Here is a 14526-nt window from a genome sequence, read left to right as displayed (position 1 = left end):
AATGCGAGTTGTTGTGATCTGGAATGCGCTGCCTGAAAGGGCGGTGGAATCAGATTCAATAGTAACTTTCAAAAGTGAATTGGATACTGTGCTATATCCTTCTATAATGACGTACACTTGAAAATCTATTCCTGGATTAGATTTACGCGTCATTATGGGATGCACTGATTTCACTTGCATACTGGTTTGTCCTGTAAAACAGCAGCCGTTACCTTCATCATCCTCATCATCATCAACCCCATCAGCTTCTGCATCCGAGTCGGGAGCTTCCCGGTCTTCCTGGTCGTAACCGTCCAGGTACATGAGCTGCGGGAGGAGCTTGAAGACGCTTTCTCTGTAGTCGTTTAGGTTCGTAACCTCGCAGTTAAAAAGGTCCAAGCTCTTCAAGTTTTCTAGCTTTTTCTGCGAATGAAACATTACATAGAATTACACAGAATCTACAGCACAGAAACAGGCCATTCAGCCCAACTGGTCCATGCCGGTGTTTATGCTCCACATGAGCCTCCTCCCACCCCTCTTCATCTAACCCCATCAGCATATCCTTCTATTCCTTTCTCCCTCTTGGGTTTATCTAGCTTCCCCTTAAATGCATCTAAACTATTCGCCTCAACCACTCCCTGTGGTAGCAAGTTCCACATTCTAACCACTCCCTGGGTAAAGAAGTTTCTCCTGAATTTCCTACTGAATTCATTTGTGACTATCTTATATTTTTGGCCCCTGGTTTTGGACTCCCCACAAGTAGAAACGTCTTCACTACGTCTACCCTATTGAACCCTTTCATAATCTGAAATGCCTCCATCAGGTCGCCTCTCAGCCATCGCTTTTCTAATGTAAACAGAGTTTCCACTTTGGGTGCGATTGGTGATTCCTGCCAAAATTGTGCCAGTTTTGAAAAGTGTCCCCTCCCCCCATCTGCTCAGACTCGTTTGCATATTGCCAAATGCAAAATCCGCCATGAACCAGCGCAATCAGGCAGTGTTTTAAAACGTAATTTCAAAAAAAAATTTGCTTTAAAAAATATACCTTGATATATTTAAGAGTGGTAACTTGGTGCAGTTTGATTAATACAGCTGAAACTGGGCTTATCACAAAAAAAAAGCATTTTACATTAGTGTCAATCCATCACCTATGAGTAACCTGATTTTAAATTCAATGGCCCAGAAATTCGGGTCCCAATGCGTGAGTACGCATGGGGTACTCACGCGTAGGCCCAACGAAAGTGCCGGTTTCGTGCATGCGCGGGAAACCGGCACTTCCGTTCCCCTGAAAGAAGGGGTTGACAGGTGGAACACGTGTGCGCATCGAACTTACGTTTTTTTTGCAGGTTTCTTCGGGAGGGTAAGTCTCCAGCAATTACACTTTTAAAAAGCAGGCGCAGGGTCTGCTTTTAACAAGGTAAGTGGTGAATTAATTAAAATTGAAATTTTTTTTCCCCACAGGTTTTTTATTTTTAAATACTTTAAAGAAAGGTAAGTTTATTTTTAGCCCCGTTAGAAAATTTAATTAATTTTTTCAAAAATTTAAATTGTTTAAAATAGTTATTTCATGTAATTTATAGTTATTTTAAAAACGTGATTTAAAAAAAAAAATTATTTGAAGTTTTAGTGATGTTTTGGGACTTATAGTATTGAAAGGTTTGACAGCTCTTCCTGTCAAACTTATGAATGAAGCATTCCCTGCTACCATTGGCTCTCCATGGCCCACGTGATCCCAGGGGACGCATCGAACTAACTGCGCCCCTGAGTTACGCAAGCACTGCGCGCCGGCAGCTGGAGGAGGCCCAGGATCGGAATTCCACGCGGGCCCACAGCTCAACGGCCGGCGCGCTAGGTAAGTGCAGGTCGGGGGCTTGCACCTGCGGGAAGCCCCCGACCTGAATTTCTGGGCCAATGTTTTTAAAACTATGCAAAACATCGCGGAAATTCGAGTTGCGCTGAATGCAATTTGCGCTTAAAACTCCGTAATCTTTTGCGCTGGCTACGCTGATATCGGGCGGGGGGGGGGGGTGGGGGGAAATGCGCCGAAAAATTGCGCCAGGCCCATGGTGTCTGATTGCCTGGCTTGACGTGAAATGAAAAGGAACAAGATATGAAGGGAGACAGTGATACTGGGACATACAGCTTTACAAGAATGTCCAGACAGGTGTGAATGCACTCCCAGCAAAACAGTGGCTAATCCCAATTTATTTCCCTTCCTGAACACATTCCAACATTGCCATAATTTAAATAAAATAGATTGCTCAAAAAAGTTAAAATAATTTGCAATACTATTGGGAACTTTTGAGAATTCTTTGCAGCCTGTCATTTAGATTTCATCCTCTTGCTTGTCAACAGTTTCAACTATTTTAAATGGTTTAATAAAAACAAGAAAAAAAAGAGAATGAAGATAGGCAAACTCTACAAAGCCTGTAAGGGGAAAGTAAAACATAGAAACATAGAAACATAGAAGATAGGAGCAGGAGTAGGCCATTCGGCCCTTCGAGCCTGCTCCGCCATTCAACGAGACCATGGCTGATCATCCAAACCCTAGCACCCGGTCCCTACACCGACAGCCATCCCACCCAAGCCCTATCCCCGTAACCCCACGTATTTAATCCCCCATAACCGGAGGAAACCCACGCAAAAATGTAGAAAACACAGAGGGTAAAGAGGGAAGTACAAATGAGCATTGCTGTAGGAGAGAGAGCAAGAAAGAAAGAACTTGCATTTATATAGCGCCTTTCACGACCTCGGGATGTCTCAAAGCGCTTTACAGCCAATTAAGTGCTTTTGAAATGTAGTCACTGTTGTAATGTCGGAAACGCGGCAGCCAATTTGTGCACAGCAGGCTCCCACAAACAGCAACGTCATAATAAGACAATCTGTTTTTAGGTGTTGGTAGAGGGATAAATATTGGCCAGGACACTGGAGAACTCCCCTGTTCTTCTTCGAAATAGTGCCATGGGATCTTTTACATCCACCTGAGGGGGCAGGTGGGGCCTCGGTTTAACATCTCATCCAAAAGACGGCACCTCCGGCAGTGCAGCACTGAAATGTCAGCCTAGATTATGGGTTCGAATCTCTTGAACCCACAACCTTCTGACTCAGGGGTGAGAGTGCTTTCAACTGAGCCGCAGCTGACACATGGCAACAATAAGGATTTCTTCCACAGCTAGAAGATCTTTCCAGGATGCAAATCGGATTGAAACTGAAGATGAACTAAGATTAATTAACAAACCAAATCGTCATCTCCTGAAAGTATTCACTAATGAAGACACAACTAGCATATCACTCATTACAGTAGGATATACAACTGTGACTTTGATATTGTTTAGTTGTCAGCTGTGGCTCAGTTGGTAGCACTCTCGCATCTTGTAGATGGTACACACTGCAGCCACAGTACGCCGGTGGTGGAGGGATCAGATGCTTAAGGTGGTGGATGGGCTGCCGATCAAGTGGCCTGCTTTGTCCTGGATGGTGTCGAGCTTCTTAAGTGCTGTTGGAGTTGCACTCATCTGGGCAAGTGGAGAGTATTCCATCACACTCCTGACTTGTGCCTTGTAGATGGTGGGGAAAAAATTCTCTACTTTGGATATCAAAGTAGAAATGAATGAGTGAGAAGGCTAGGTAAATTGGGAGCAGTGATTCGATGATGCCAGGATTGGGTTTTAGTATGTACACCAGGTCTAAATTTAGATTTATGCAGGGGATAAGTCATAGACATCACATTCTTGCAAAATCTGCCGACCTTCTTAAAAAAAAAACCAGCAGAGTGCAACATACTCACAGCCGGCAGGTGCAAGGAGAATGCATGTCAGACATGTTAAGACTAAACAACAGAAGGAGAAAAAAAGGTACCAGAGGCTCCAATGTACTGATATCTTTGAGTTTGTTTCCACTGAGGTTTAGATGTGTGAGATTCGGAAGTTTCTCTGCCAAGACGTCTAACCCGCCAGAAATCCTGTTGTCGCTTAGCTCGAGCTGAAATTAAGAAAAAAAGTTTGCATGAATTAAAAAAACAGCAACTTGCATTTATATAGCGCCTTTAACGTAGTAAAACGTCCCAAGGCGCTTCACAGGAGCGTTACAAAACAAAATGTAACACTGAGCCACACAAGGAGATATTAGGATGGGTGACTAAAGGTTTGGTCAAAGAGACAGGGTTTAAGGGGCGTCTTAAAGGAGGAGAGAGAGGTAGAGAGATTTGGGGAGGGAATTCCAGAGCCTGGGGCCTTGGCAGCTGAAAGCACGGCCGCCAATGGTGGAAGAAAATCGGGGATGTGCAAGAGGCCAGAATTGGAGGAGTGCAGAGATCTGAGAGGGTTGCAGGGCTGGAGGAGGTTGCAGAGATAGGTAGGGGCGAGGCTATGGAGGGATTTGAACACAAGGATGAAAATTTTAAAATTGAGGCGTTGCCGGACTGGGAGCTCAGGGTGATGGGTGAACGGGACTTAGTGTGAGTTAGGATATGGGCAGCAGGGTTTTGGATAAACTTAAGTTTACAGAGGGTGAAAAGTGGGAGGCCGGTCAGGAGAACATTCCCGTCCCACTGTCCAGGGCCCCAAACACCCCTTCCAGGTGAAACAGCGATTTACTTGTACTTCTTGCAATTTAGTATACTGTATTCACTGCTTACGATGTGGTCTCCTCTACATTGGGAAGACCAAACGCAGATTGGGCGACCGCTTTGTGGAACACCTCCGTTCAGTCCGTAAGGGTGAGCCTGAGCTTCCGGTCGCCTGTCACTTTAATTCTCCACTTCACTCCCACTCTGATCTCTCTGTCCTCGGCCTCTTACATTGTTCCAATGAAGTTCAATATAAGCTCGAGGAACAGCACCTCATCTTTTGATTAGGCACTTTACAGCCTTCTGGACTCAACATGGAGTTCAACAATTTCAAACTATAACCCCTGCTCCCATTTTTCATGCTATATGATTTTGCCACCCCCTTTGCAACATTTTATCTTTCCTGCCTCTTACCTCAGCACAGTATGTTCCTTCAATTCCTTCCTCCCCTCCCATCCCCCCTGTCTCTGCACCTGCTTAATATCTGTTACATCTCCAGCTTTTTCCAGTTCTGATGAAGGGTCCCAGACCTGAAACGTTAACTCTGTTTCTCTCTCCACGGATGCTGCCTGGCCTGCTGAGTGTTTCCAGCATTTTCTGTTGTTATTTCAGATTTCCAGCATCCGCAGTATTGTATTGTATTAGAATAGTCAAGTCTGGAGGTAACAAAAGCAGAAGATGAGCTGAGGCGGGGCGGCGACGGGTGATATTACGGAGGTGAAAGTAGGCGGTCTTGGTGATGGAGTGGATATGGGGTCTGAAGCTCAGCTCAGGGTCAAATAGGACCCCGACAGACTGATTTACTGTGTACAGCAAGTCAACAATGAGGACATACTACTGCTAAATACGTATGCTACACTGATGTTCACCTGGGAAAAATAAATGTAAACTAAGTAAGCAGTCTGCAGGGAGGATGAACAGGACAATTACTGGAAGAAGAAAATTGTCCAAAATCTAGAAGGGAAAAAAAAACAGAAATCTGGAAAGAAAAGAAAGAACTTGCACCATACAGCACCTTTCTTGACCTCAGGACGTCCCAAAGCGCTTTACAGCCAATGAAGTACTTTTGAAGTGTAGTCACTGTTGTAATGTAGGAAATGCGGCATCCAATTTGTGCACAGCAAGCTCCCACAAACAGCAATGAGATAATGGCCAGATAAACTTTTTTTTAAGGTGTTGATTGATAAATAAATATTGGCCGGGACACCGGGGAGGACTTGTCTGCTCTTCTTCAAAATTGTGCCATGGGATCTTTTACGTCCGCCTGAGAGAGCAGACGGGGCCTCGATTTAACGGCTCATCCAAAAGACGGCACCTCCAACAGTGCAGGGCGAGAAGGAGACTTAATGAGGGGTCTTAGACCCCATGTTGTTTTTAAATCGCCATTATTAACCAATACAAAACGTAACCATGATGATATCACTAATGACACAAACATTGGTAGAGCTGTGTAGACAGGGGTGTGTGACTGGGACTTTGTAAAGGCACTTAGAGTGGCTACACGATCGGAGACAAATGGAAAATTCCAATGAAAATAATGCACAAAAGTCAAAAATGCGCATCTCAAGTAAACCAAGAAGAGCACTGAATTGCTAGAAGGAGACTGGGAGTAATAGATTTGTTGTTTCCAATGTTTAGGCACTCTGCCATATCAATTGAAAAAAATATATAACCGTGGGATAGTTATCCATGATAGTGAAATAGTCATAGCCGTTTGTGGCTCAGTGGGTAGCACTCTAGTCTCCGAGTCCAAATGTCATAGGATCAAGCCCCACCCCCCAAGACTTGAGCTTCATAATCCAGGTCGATACTCCCAGTACTGAGGGAGTGCTGCACTGTCGGAGGTGCCGTCTTTTGAATGAGACATTAAGCCGAGGCCCCATCTGCCCTCTCAGGTAGACATAAAATATCCCATGGCACTATTTTGAAGAAGAGCAGGGTAGATATCCCCGGTGTCCTGGCCAAAATTTATCCTTCAATCAACATAACAAAAATAAATTATCTGGTCATTATCACACTACTGTTTGTGGGAGCTTGCTGTGCACAAATTGGCTGTGATGTTTCCTGCATTACAAAAGTGACTACACTTCAAAAAGTACTTCATTGGCTGCAAAGTGCTTTGGGACGTCCTGATGCTCCCAAAACCACAGCCTCCACCACCTAGAAGGACAAGGGCAGCAGGCACACGGGAACACCATCACCTGTGAGTTCCCCTCCAAGTCCCACATCATCCCGACTTGGAAATATCATCGCCGTTCCTTTATCGTCGCTGGGTCAAAATCCTGGAGTTCCCTACCTAACAGCACCGGGGGAGTACTTTCACCACACGGACTGCAGCAGTTCAAGGTGGTGGCCCACCACCACCTTCTCAAGGGCAATTAGGGATGGGCAATAAATGTTGGCCTTACCAGCGACACCCACATCCCAAGAATGAATTAAAAAAACACAGATGTGCATGATCTCGAGCAAAATTGTATGTTCACCTCGATTTAAAACCAATAGGTGTTATTAAAGTCACACTATTCTCTGGTTACAAGCTGACCTGCTCCCAGTTTTCCTACAATGCTGTTCTGAAATCATCTGTAAAAACAAACGTGAGAGCAGGACCCAACAGGGAAGGACTCTGTTGGTGCTTGTCCCCTGACCCCGTGACCTTGGTTGTAATTGGGAACTCACCACACTGGGAATTCACAGGCACTCAGTGGAGCAACTGCACCACCAGCCTGCTTGTAAATACTGGACTCAATTAACACAGGTCAGACCAAACGCACTACAATACTGCACTTAAACCCACCTTCCGGTAGGATTACTCCCCATGTCCAACATCACCGCAGTTTGAACTTAATGCACTTCTACTAGTGAAGATACTAAACAAATATTATACTTTATTAAGCATATGGCTGCTGGTAAAAGTATATGCATTCACCACGTTTCATTCACACCACTATCAAGAAATGGGACAATTGGATAATTATGAGACTGAACTCATAGTGAGTTCATCATCATCTGAAAGCAGAGAAGGTTAGGGGGAGATTTAATAGAGTTGGTCATAATTATGAATGATTTTGATAGAGTAAATAAGGAGAAACTGTTTCCAGCGGCAGTGTTGTGTATGTACCTTTAAGAGAATAACTGGTCTCAGACTGCAGTACCGGCAGTGACCACCCCTGTATAAAAGGCGCTAGTAAGCCTCTGTAGTTTCAGTTTCCCGATTGACTTCATTCAGTAAAGACTTGTTTTGTTCAACTCCTGCTGTCCGTGTCTCAATCATACACGGACATAATACTGGCGACGAGCAGATACGAACTTACCTACAGTCTGCACCACCTCCTGGGGTCCATTCCTGAAGCGAAGTGAGCAGAGGTCGAGGCCAGAAGGAAGAAAGAAGCAGTAGAAATGGGCGTCGACCGCGGGCATCCGCCCCTGAGTCAGCAGAGTTGAAGATTGCTGGAGAAGCTGTCGAAAGCGGGGCCTGGTTCCTGTCGACGGTGCTTCAGCTAATCGGGCTGGTGGCAGGTAGTACACTGATCCTTCCTGGGCTGCGGCGGTCGCGAACTCGAGCGGGTGGCTTGCAACGGGGCCGAGCAGCGTTGTTGGGAAGAGGAGAGAGGGTGGAGCACACAGGGCGCGGCCAGTGCTACGAAGCCGGGCTGCGTACAGACCCGAGAAGAGGGAGGCAAGAGTCCCACAGGGTTGTTCCACGACGGGAAAATAATTTAAAGAAAAGAAATATTAAACACGCAGGAAACCGCGAGGAGCTGCAGGTTACAACGGAAACCGCGGAAAGCAGCGCTAGCAACAGCGGGGAAGAAGGCAAAGCGCGGGAGGCGCCATCTTAATCAGCGAGGAAGAAGGCAAAGCGCGGGAGGCGCCATTTTGTTAAATCGGGGAAGAAGGCAAAGCGCGGGAGGCGCCATTTTAGATTTTCAAGATGCCGAAGACTGGCTATATCACTGCCTTTGATAATACAATAGAGGACTGGACCACGTATGTGGAAAGAGTTGAGGTATATTGCGAGGCAAACGAAATAGCCGATGAGAAAAAGGCATCGGTATTGCTAAACTTAATGGGCGCTAGAACGTACGGCCTATTGCGGGACCTGATTACTCCAGCCAAACCGAAGGCGAAGAGTTTTAACGAAATTGTTGCTGTCCTACAGGAACACCTAAACCCTGCACCACTGCTGATAGCAGAAAGATTTAAATTCCACAGGAGAACTCAGCATAAAGATGAGAGCAATGCTGAGTACCTTACGGAACTACGCAAGCTATCAAAGCACTGCCAGTTCGGAGCAGGACTGGCAGATACCCTACGGGACAAATTTGTCTGTGGACTCCTGAGTGAAGGAACACAGAAGAAGTTACTCTCAGAGAAAGAGCTGACGTTAGATAAGGCTTTCAGCATGGCAGTAGCGTACGAAGCAGCAGCCAGGGGAGCTGCGGAAATACAACAAAAGCCACAGGAATACGGCACCCACGCAATGACACGGGGATTTGCAAAATGTTATCGCTGCGGCAGAACTAACCATGACCAGAAGGACTGCTGGTCCAAGGGCAAAATATGCAGGCAATGCGGAAAGATGGGACACATTGCACGAGTTTGCAGGTCTGGGAAGAAGACCAGCGACAACAAAAAGGCTACTAAGGAACCGTACAAGAAAGTACAAAAGATGACGGACAGTAGTTCCGAAGACCAGATGAGCGATAGTGAATTCGGGAACAAGAGACTAAGCTGTCTCAAACTTCACAATGTAATCGCAAAAGAGGATCACCGAACCATTTGGGTCACCCTCACGATAGCAGGGTCCCAAGTTAAAATGGAATTGGATACAGGATCAGCGCTAACCGTCATGAATCGACGAGACTACGAGCGGCTATTCTCACACATACCCTTGAGAGAGACATCCATCGTCTTGACGATGTATACGGGGCAAAAAGTATACCCCAGAGGAAAAATAAGGGTGCCTGTCGAATACAACGGCAAGAAAATACGGAAATTGTATCTCTACATACTGCCAAATGGTGGACCACCGTTATTGGGACGTGAATGGATCAGGAAGATAAACTTAGATTGGCACTCCATTCATGCAATGACGGTGGATGGTAAAAAAGATGAAGACGTCACTCCTGGACGATTGTCAACAATCTTAGCTAACGCCAAAGAGGTATTTCAACAAGAACGGGGCACTCTTAGAGGCGTAACCGCCTCGATAAAAATAGAAGAGAATGCAATTCCCAAGTTTTTCAAAGCAATTCGCCCAGCCGTCGAGGCAGAGCTGGAGAAGGCAGGCGTGTTGTCGAAGGTCGACTGGAGCGAGTGGGCGACACCCATCGTTCCTGTCATGAAGAAAACGTTAAGCAATAAGTCTGAGGAGCCAAGGAAGGTTCGCATCTGTGGGGACTTCAAGGTGACGGTGAACCCAGTCCTTCACACAGTACAATATCCTCTTCCAAGGATAGAAGACATCTTCGCCTCACTATCTGGAGGGAAGCGTTTTACGAAAATTGACCTAGCACAGGCATATTTGCAGATGGAGGTTGAAGAATCCTCTAGGAAGTATCTCACGATAAACACTCACAAAGGTCTTTACCAGTATCATCGATTGGTATTCAGAGTAGCATCGGCTCCGGCGATATGGCAAAGAGCGATGGAACAAGTCCTGCAAGGGATTCCGGGGACTCAGTGTTACTTGGACGACATCCTTGTGACAGGTGAAGATGACAGTGAACACCTTAACAACCTAGAACAGGTGCTCACTAGACTACGGGAACATGGGCTACGAGCCAACCGCCCCAAGTGCGAGTTTTTTAAGAAACAGATATCGTATTGTGGCCACGTGATTGATGAAGAGGGGTTACATAAGTCCCCTGACAAAATTGAAGCGGTTGTTAAGGCCCCAGCGCCTGAAAATGTGTCGCAACTGAGGTCATTCCTCGGATTGGTGAATTACTACCATAAGTTTTTACCGAATTTGTCCACAATTCTGCACCCACTGAACGCCCTACTACGAACGGGAGTAGCATGGAAATGGAGCAATGACTGTAAGCGGGCCTTTCAGAAGAGTAAGGACTTAATCACTTCAAGAGAAGTATTGGCTCACTACAACCCAGCACTGCCGATCAGACTGGCGTGTGATGCATCTCCCTACGGCATTGGGGCGGTACTGTCACATAAATTCCTTGATGGTTTAGAGAGGCCGATAGCTTTTGTGTCACGCTCGTTAACTTCTGCCGAGCGTAACTATGCCCAGATTGACAGAGAGGCCCTCAGCCTAGTGTGGGGGGTGAAGAAGTTCAATCACTACCTGCACGGTCAAAAATTTACTCTACTAACCGATCATCAACCTCTTGTCTCCATTTTCAACCCTCAGAAGGGCGTACCGATAATGACAGCACAACGGCTGCAGAGGTGGTCCCTTTTCCTAGGGGCACACCATTATGACATCGAGTACAAAGGAACTAAACAGCATGGGAATGCTGATGGATTGTCGCGCCTACCGTTGCCGACGGTGGAAGAAGACCTTGCAGTGGACCCAATGGAGATATTCCACTCGACCATAGTCGAATGTCTCCCTGTGATGAATGCAAACATAGAAAAGGAAACACGAAATGACCCGACACTATCCCGGGTCTATGATTTAACGGTGAAGGGATGGCCAGCACATGGCGAACCACTGCTGCCAGCATTCTCGCCGAGAAGAGAACAGCTGTCAGTGTGCAGAGGAACCTTGATGTGTGGATCCAGAGTAGTAATTCCACCTAAGTTGACGGATAGAGTGCTCAATGAGCTGCATGAGGGTCATCTGGGTGGGGTAAAAATGAAGAACTTAGCCAGAGCGTTTGTGTGGTGGCCGGGAATCGATAGAGAAATCGAAGAGATGACCAAGAGCTGTGCAGGATGCCAGAAGGTCCAAAACGCCCCACCACAAGCTCCTCTACATCCATGGGAGTGGCCCTCATCTCCATGGCAAAGGGTGCACATTGATTTTGCTGGTCCCTTCATGGACTCGATGTTTTTAATTGCGGTGGATGCACATTCAAAGTGGCCAGAGGTAGTAAAAATGTCCTCAATCCCCACAGAAAAAACTATCACAGTTTTACGAACCATATTCGCCAGGAATGGGCTGCCTGAACAGATTTGCTCTGACAATGGACCACAGTTTGTGTCTGAAGAGTTCCAGAGGTTCTTAAAGAACAATGGTGTTAAGCATTACACATCTGCCCCATATCATCCAGCCACTAATGGATTGGCCGAGAGGTTTGTTCAAACATTCAAGAAGGCTATCAAGGCAATGTGTAATGAAGATTTACCCCTACAACACAAGGTGGACAACTTCTTGTTTGCCTACCGGAATGCGATACATGCGGTTACCAACCAAACTCCAGCCATGATGTTCTTCAATCGAAGACTATGATGCCGCTTGGATTTGGTTAAGCCAAATGTCCGAAGAGATGTGGAGAACAGGCAGTTTCAGAATATGAATGAAAGGCCGACCAGGAGTTTTAAGATAGGTCAACCAGTTTTGGCCCGGGTCTACCGCACTGAGAAATGGCAGCCAGGAACGATTTGTACACGGCAAGGACCTCTCATGTATACCGTGGACGTTGGAGAGAGCATTGTAAGATGCCATGCTGACCAGATTCTAGAGTCACTGGAAAATGTCAACTCCACACCACGATCTGATACACCTGACAATGAAATCGATGTACCAATTGCAGCTACCGCAGAATCGGTGATATTGGAAGCAGATGAACCAAACAACGACATTGATCCCGACTCAAACTTGCCAGAAGAACCTGATACCCCAAAGAGGCGTTATCCAGACAGAATCAGGAAGCCTCCTTAAAGACTGAACTTATAATTGCTTAACTCAACCAATGTATCTAGCAACCGTAATTGTGATTGTAATTAGTTATCATTTAGTTGTTAAATGAATGTTATGTACTGTTTATCTAAAAGGGGAGGAATTGTTGTGTATGTACCTTTAAGAGAATAACTGGTCTCAGACTGCAGTACCGGCAGTGACCACCCCTGTATAAAAGGCGCTAGTAAGCCTCTGTAGTTTCAGTTTCCTGATTGACTTCATTCAGTAAAGACTTGTTTTGTTCAACTCCTGCTGTCCGTGTCTCAATCATACACGGACATAATAGGCAGGAGGGTCAGCAACCAGAGGGCACAGATTTAAGGTAATTGGCAAAAGAACCAGAGGGGAGAGGAGGAGAATTTTTTTTTAGCCAGCGAGTTATGATGATCTGGAATGCGCTGCCTGAAAGGGTGGTGGAAGCAGATTCAATAGTAACTTTCAAAAGGGAATTGGATAAATACTTGAAGGGGAAAAATTTGCAGGGCTATGGGGAAAGAACGGGAGAGTGGGACTGATTGGAGAGCGCGTTCAAAGAGCCGGCACAGGCATGATGGGCCAAATGGCCTCCTTCTGTGCTGTAAGATTCTATGGCCCGTATTTTCCGATGCCTACGGGTGTGTACACACCCATAGGGACATCGGGAATGCCGGTTTCAGGCATGCAAAGCGCATGCACTGAAAACCAGCATTTCCGATCTGTCAAGAATGCCCTTGACAGATCGGACGCCTGCCCTAGGGAAGGGCCTCTGTGGGGGGAGAGTTCCGCTTTCTGCAGGACCTCTGCCCGCTGAAAACCCTTAGAAATCTTACGCCTGGTAAATTTATTTAATGTTTTAGTGTCTTTTTGGGGAGATCTTCATTCATATATTTGACAGGTCTATCTTTCAAAAGTATGAAGGGAGATTCCCTTCTTTCATTGGCTCGCATGCGCCCCAGGGATACGTGGGCCCTACGCATTTCGACTCAGGGAATTTCGTAGATTTTTTTCTGATAGAAGGCATCCGCATGCAGGAAGCCTCCTATTGGAAAATTACAGGCCTATGATTCTAACTTGCCATGGTGAGATTTTAACTCTTGACTTATGGGTTGCTATAGTCCAATACCATAACCACTGTACTCATTCTATAATGTTAATTCATCTTTAGAAAGGTGGGGATTCCTAAGTGTGTTGTGCAGAACAACTTACGCTCTTGATTGTCCACTAGAAAGCAATTGTCTGAAACACCACCTCATATTCTTTCAGCTGCCCATGCCCTAGTTCTGGAATTCCCTCCCTAAACCGCTCTGTCTTTCCTCCTTTAAGACGCTCCTTAAAACCCTACCTCTTTGACCAAGCTTTTGGTCACCTGTCCTGATACATCCTTATGTGGCTCAGTGTCGAAGTGCGTTGGGATGTTTTACTACGCTAAAGGTGTAATCACTACAAATCCAATTTTATAAATTCATCTACATGAAGAAAATTCATGGAACTTGCAAAAGAATAATTCTGCTTCTGGCTTCAAGTAGCAGAACACATTACATCTAATTACATTTCAGTGTGCTTAGCTGACAAGTTAAATGGCCATTATTTAACAAGAAAGAAAGAAAATCACTTGAAAATGGAATATTTTACCATAATTTGGCGGGAGAAGGCTCACGTCGAGCATAGACTTGTTGGGCCGAATGGCCTGTTTCCCTGCTGTAAAATTCTATACATGTATGTAAATTTCAGGGGCCCAAGTGTTACCAGATCAGGTGGGTGGTTGACACTGGGTGGTTTAGACACAGAAAATGTCCTACTCTGCTGCAACAATGTGCCAATGAAGTACTTTTTGAAGTGCAGTCACTGTTGTAATGTAGAAAATGCGGCAGCCAATTTGCGTACAGCAAGCTCCCACAAACAGCAATGTGATAATGACCAACTCATCTGTTTTAATGAGGTCCCTCTGAACTGTAGCATTTTGTAATCTCTCTCCATTTAAATAATAGTTTGCTTTTTTATTTTTCCTGCCAAAGTGGATAACCTCGCACTTTCCCACATTATATTCTATCTGCCAAATGTTTGCCCACTCACCTAGCCTGTCTATATCCTTTTGCAGATTCTTTGAGTCCTCTGCATAACTTGCTTTCCCACCCATC

The 14526-nt window shown here is 45.7% G+C and overlaps 1 protein-coding gene across 4 annotated transcripts in view; it reads right to left on the bottom strand.

The window, feature by feature from the left end:
• anp32b (acidic (leucine-rich) nuclear phosphoprotein 32 family, member B) overlaps positions 1-14526 on the bottom strand; it is a 224034-nt gene that overhangs the window by 27366 nt on the left and 182142 nt on the right. For all 4 annotated transcript variants that reach the window (XM_085992029.1, XM_085992032.1, XM_085992025.1 and 1 more), the window contains 2 exons: positions 3837-3959; positions 213-402 (listed from right to left, as the gene is read on the bottom strand). In XM_085992029.1, coding sequence (XP_085848155.1) covers positions 213-402; positions 3837-3959 — 313 coding nt within the window. The remainder of the gene's footprint in view (positions 1-212; positions 403-3836; positions 3960-14526) is intronic.

This window comes from Somniosus microcephalus, chromosome 1 (genome assembly GCF_052327205.1).
Source record: "Somniosus microcephalus isolate GS21.2 chromosome 1, FLI_Smic_1.0, whole genome shotgun sequence".
Classification (NCBI taxonomy): Eukaryota; Metazoa; Chordata; class Chondrichthyes; order Squaliformes; family Somniosidae; genus Somniosus; species Somniosus microcephalus.
Note: the sequence above shows the minus strand (reverse complement) of the source record. Positions and strands in the feature narration are given on the sequence as shown.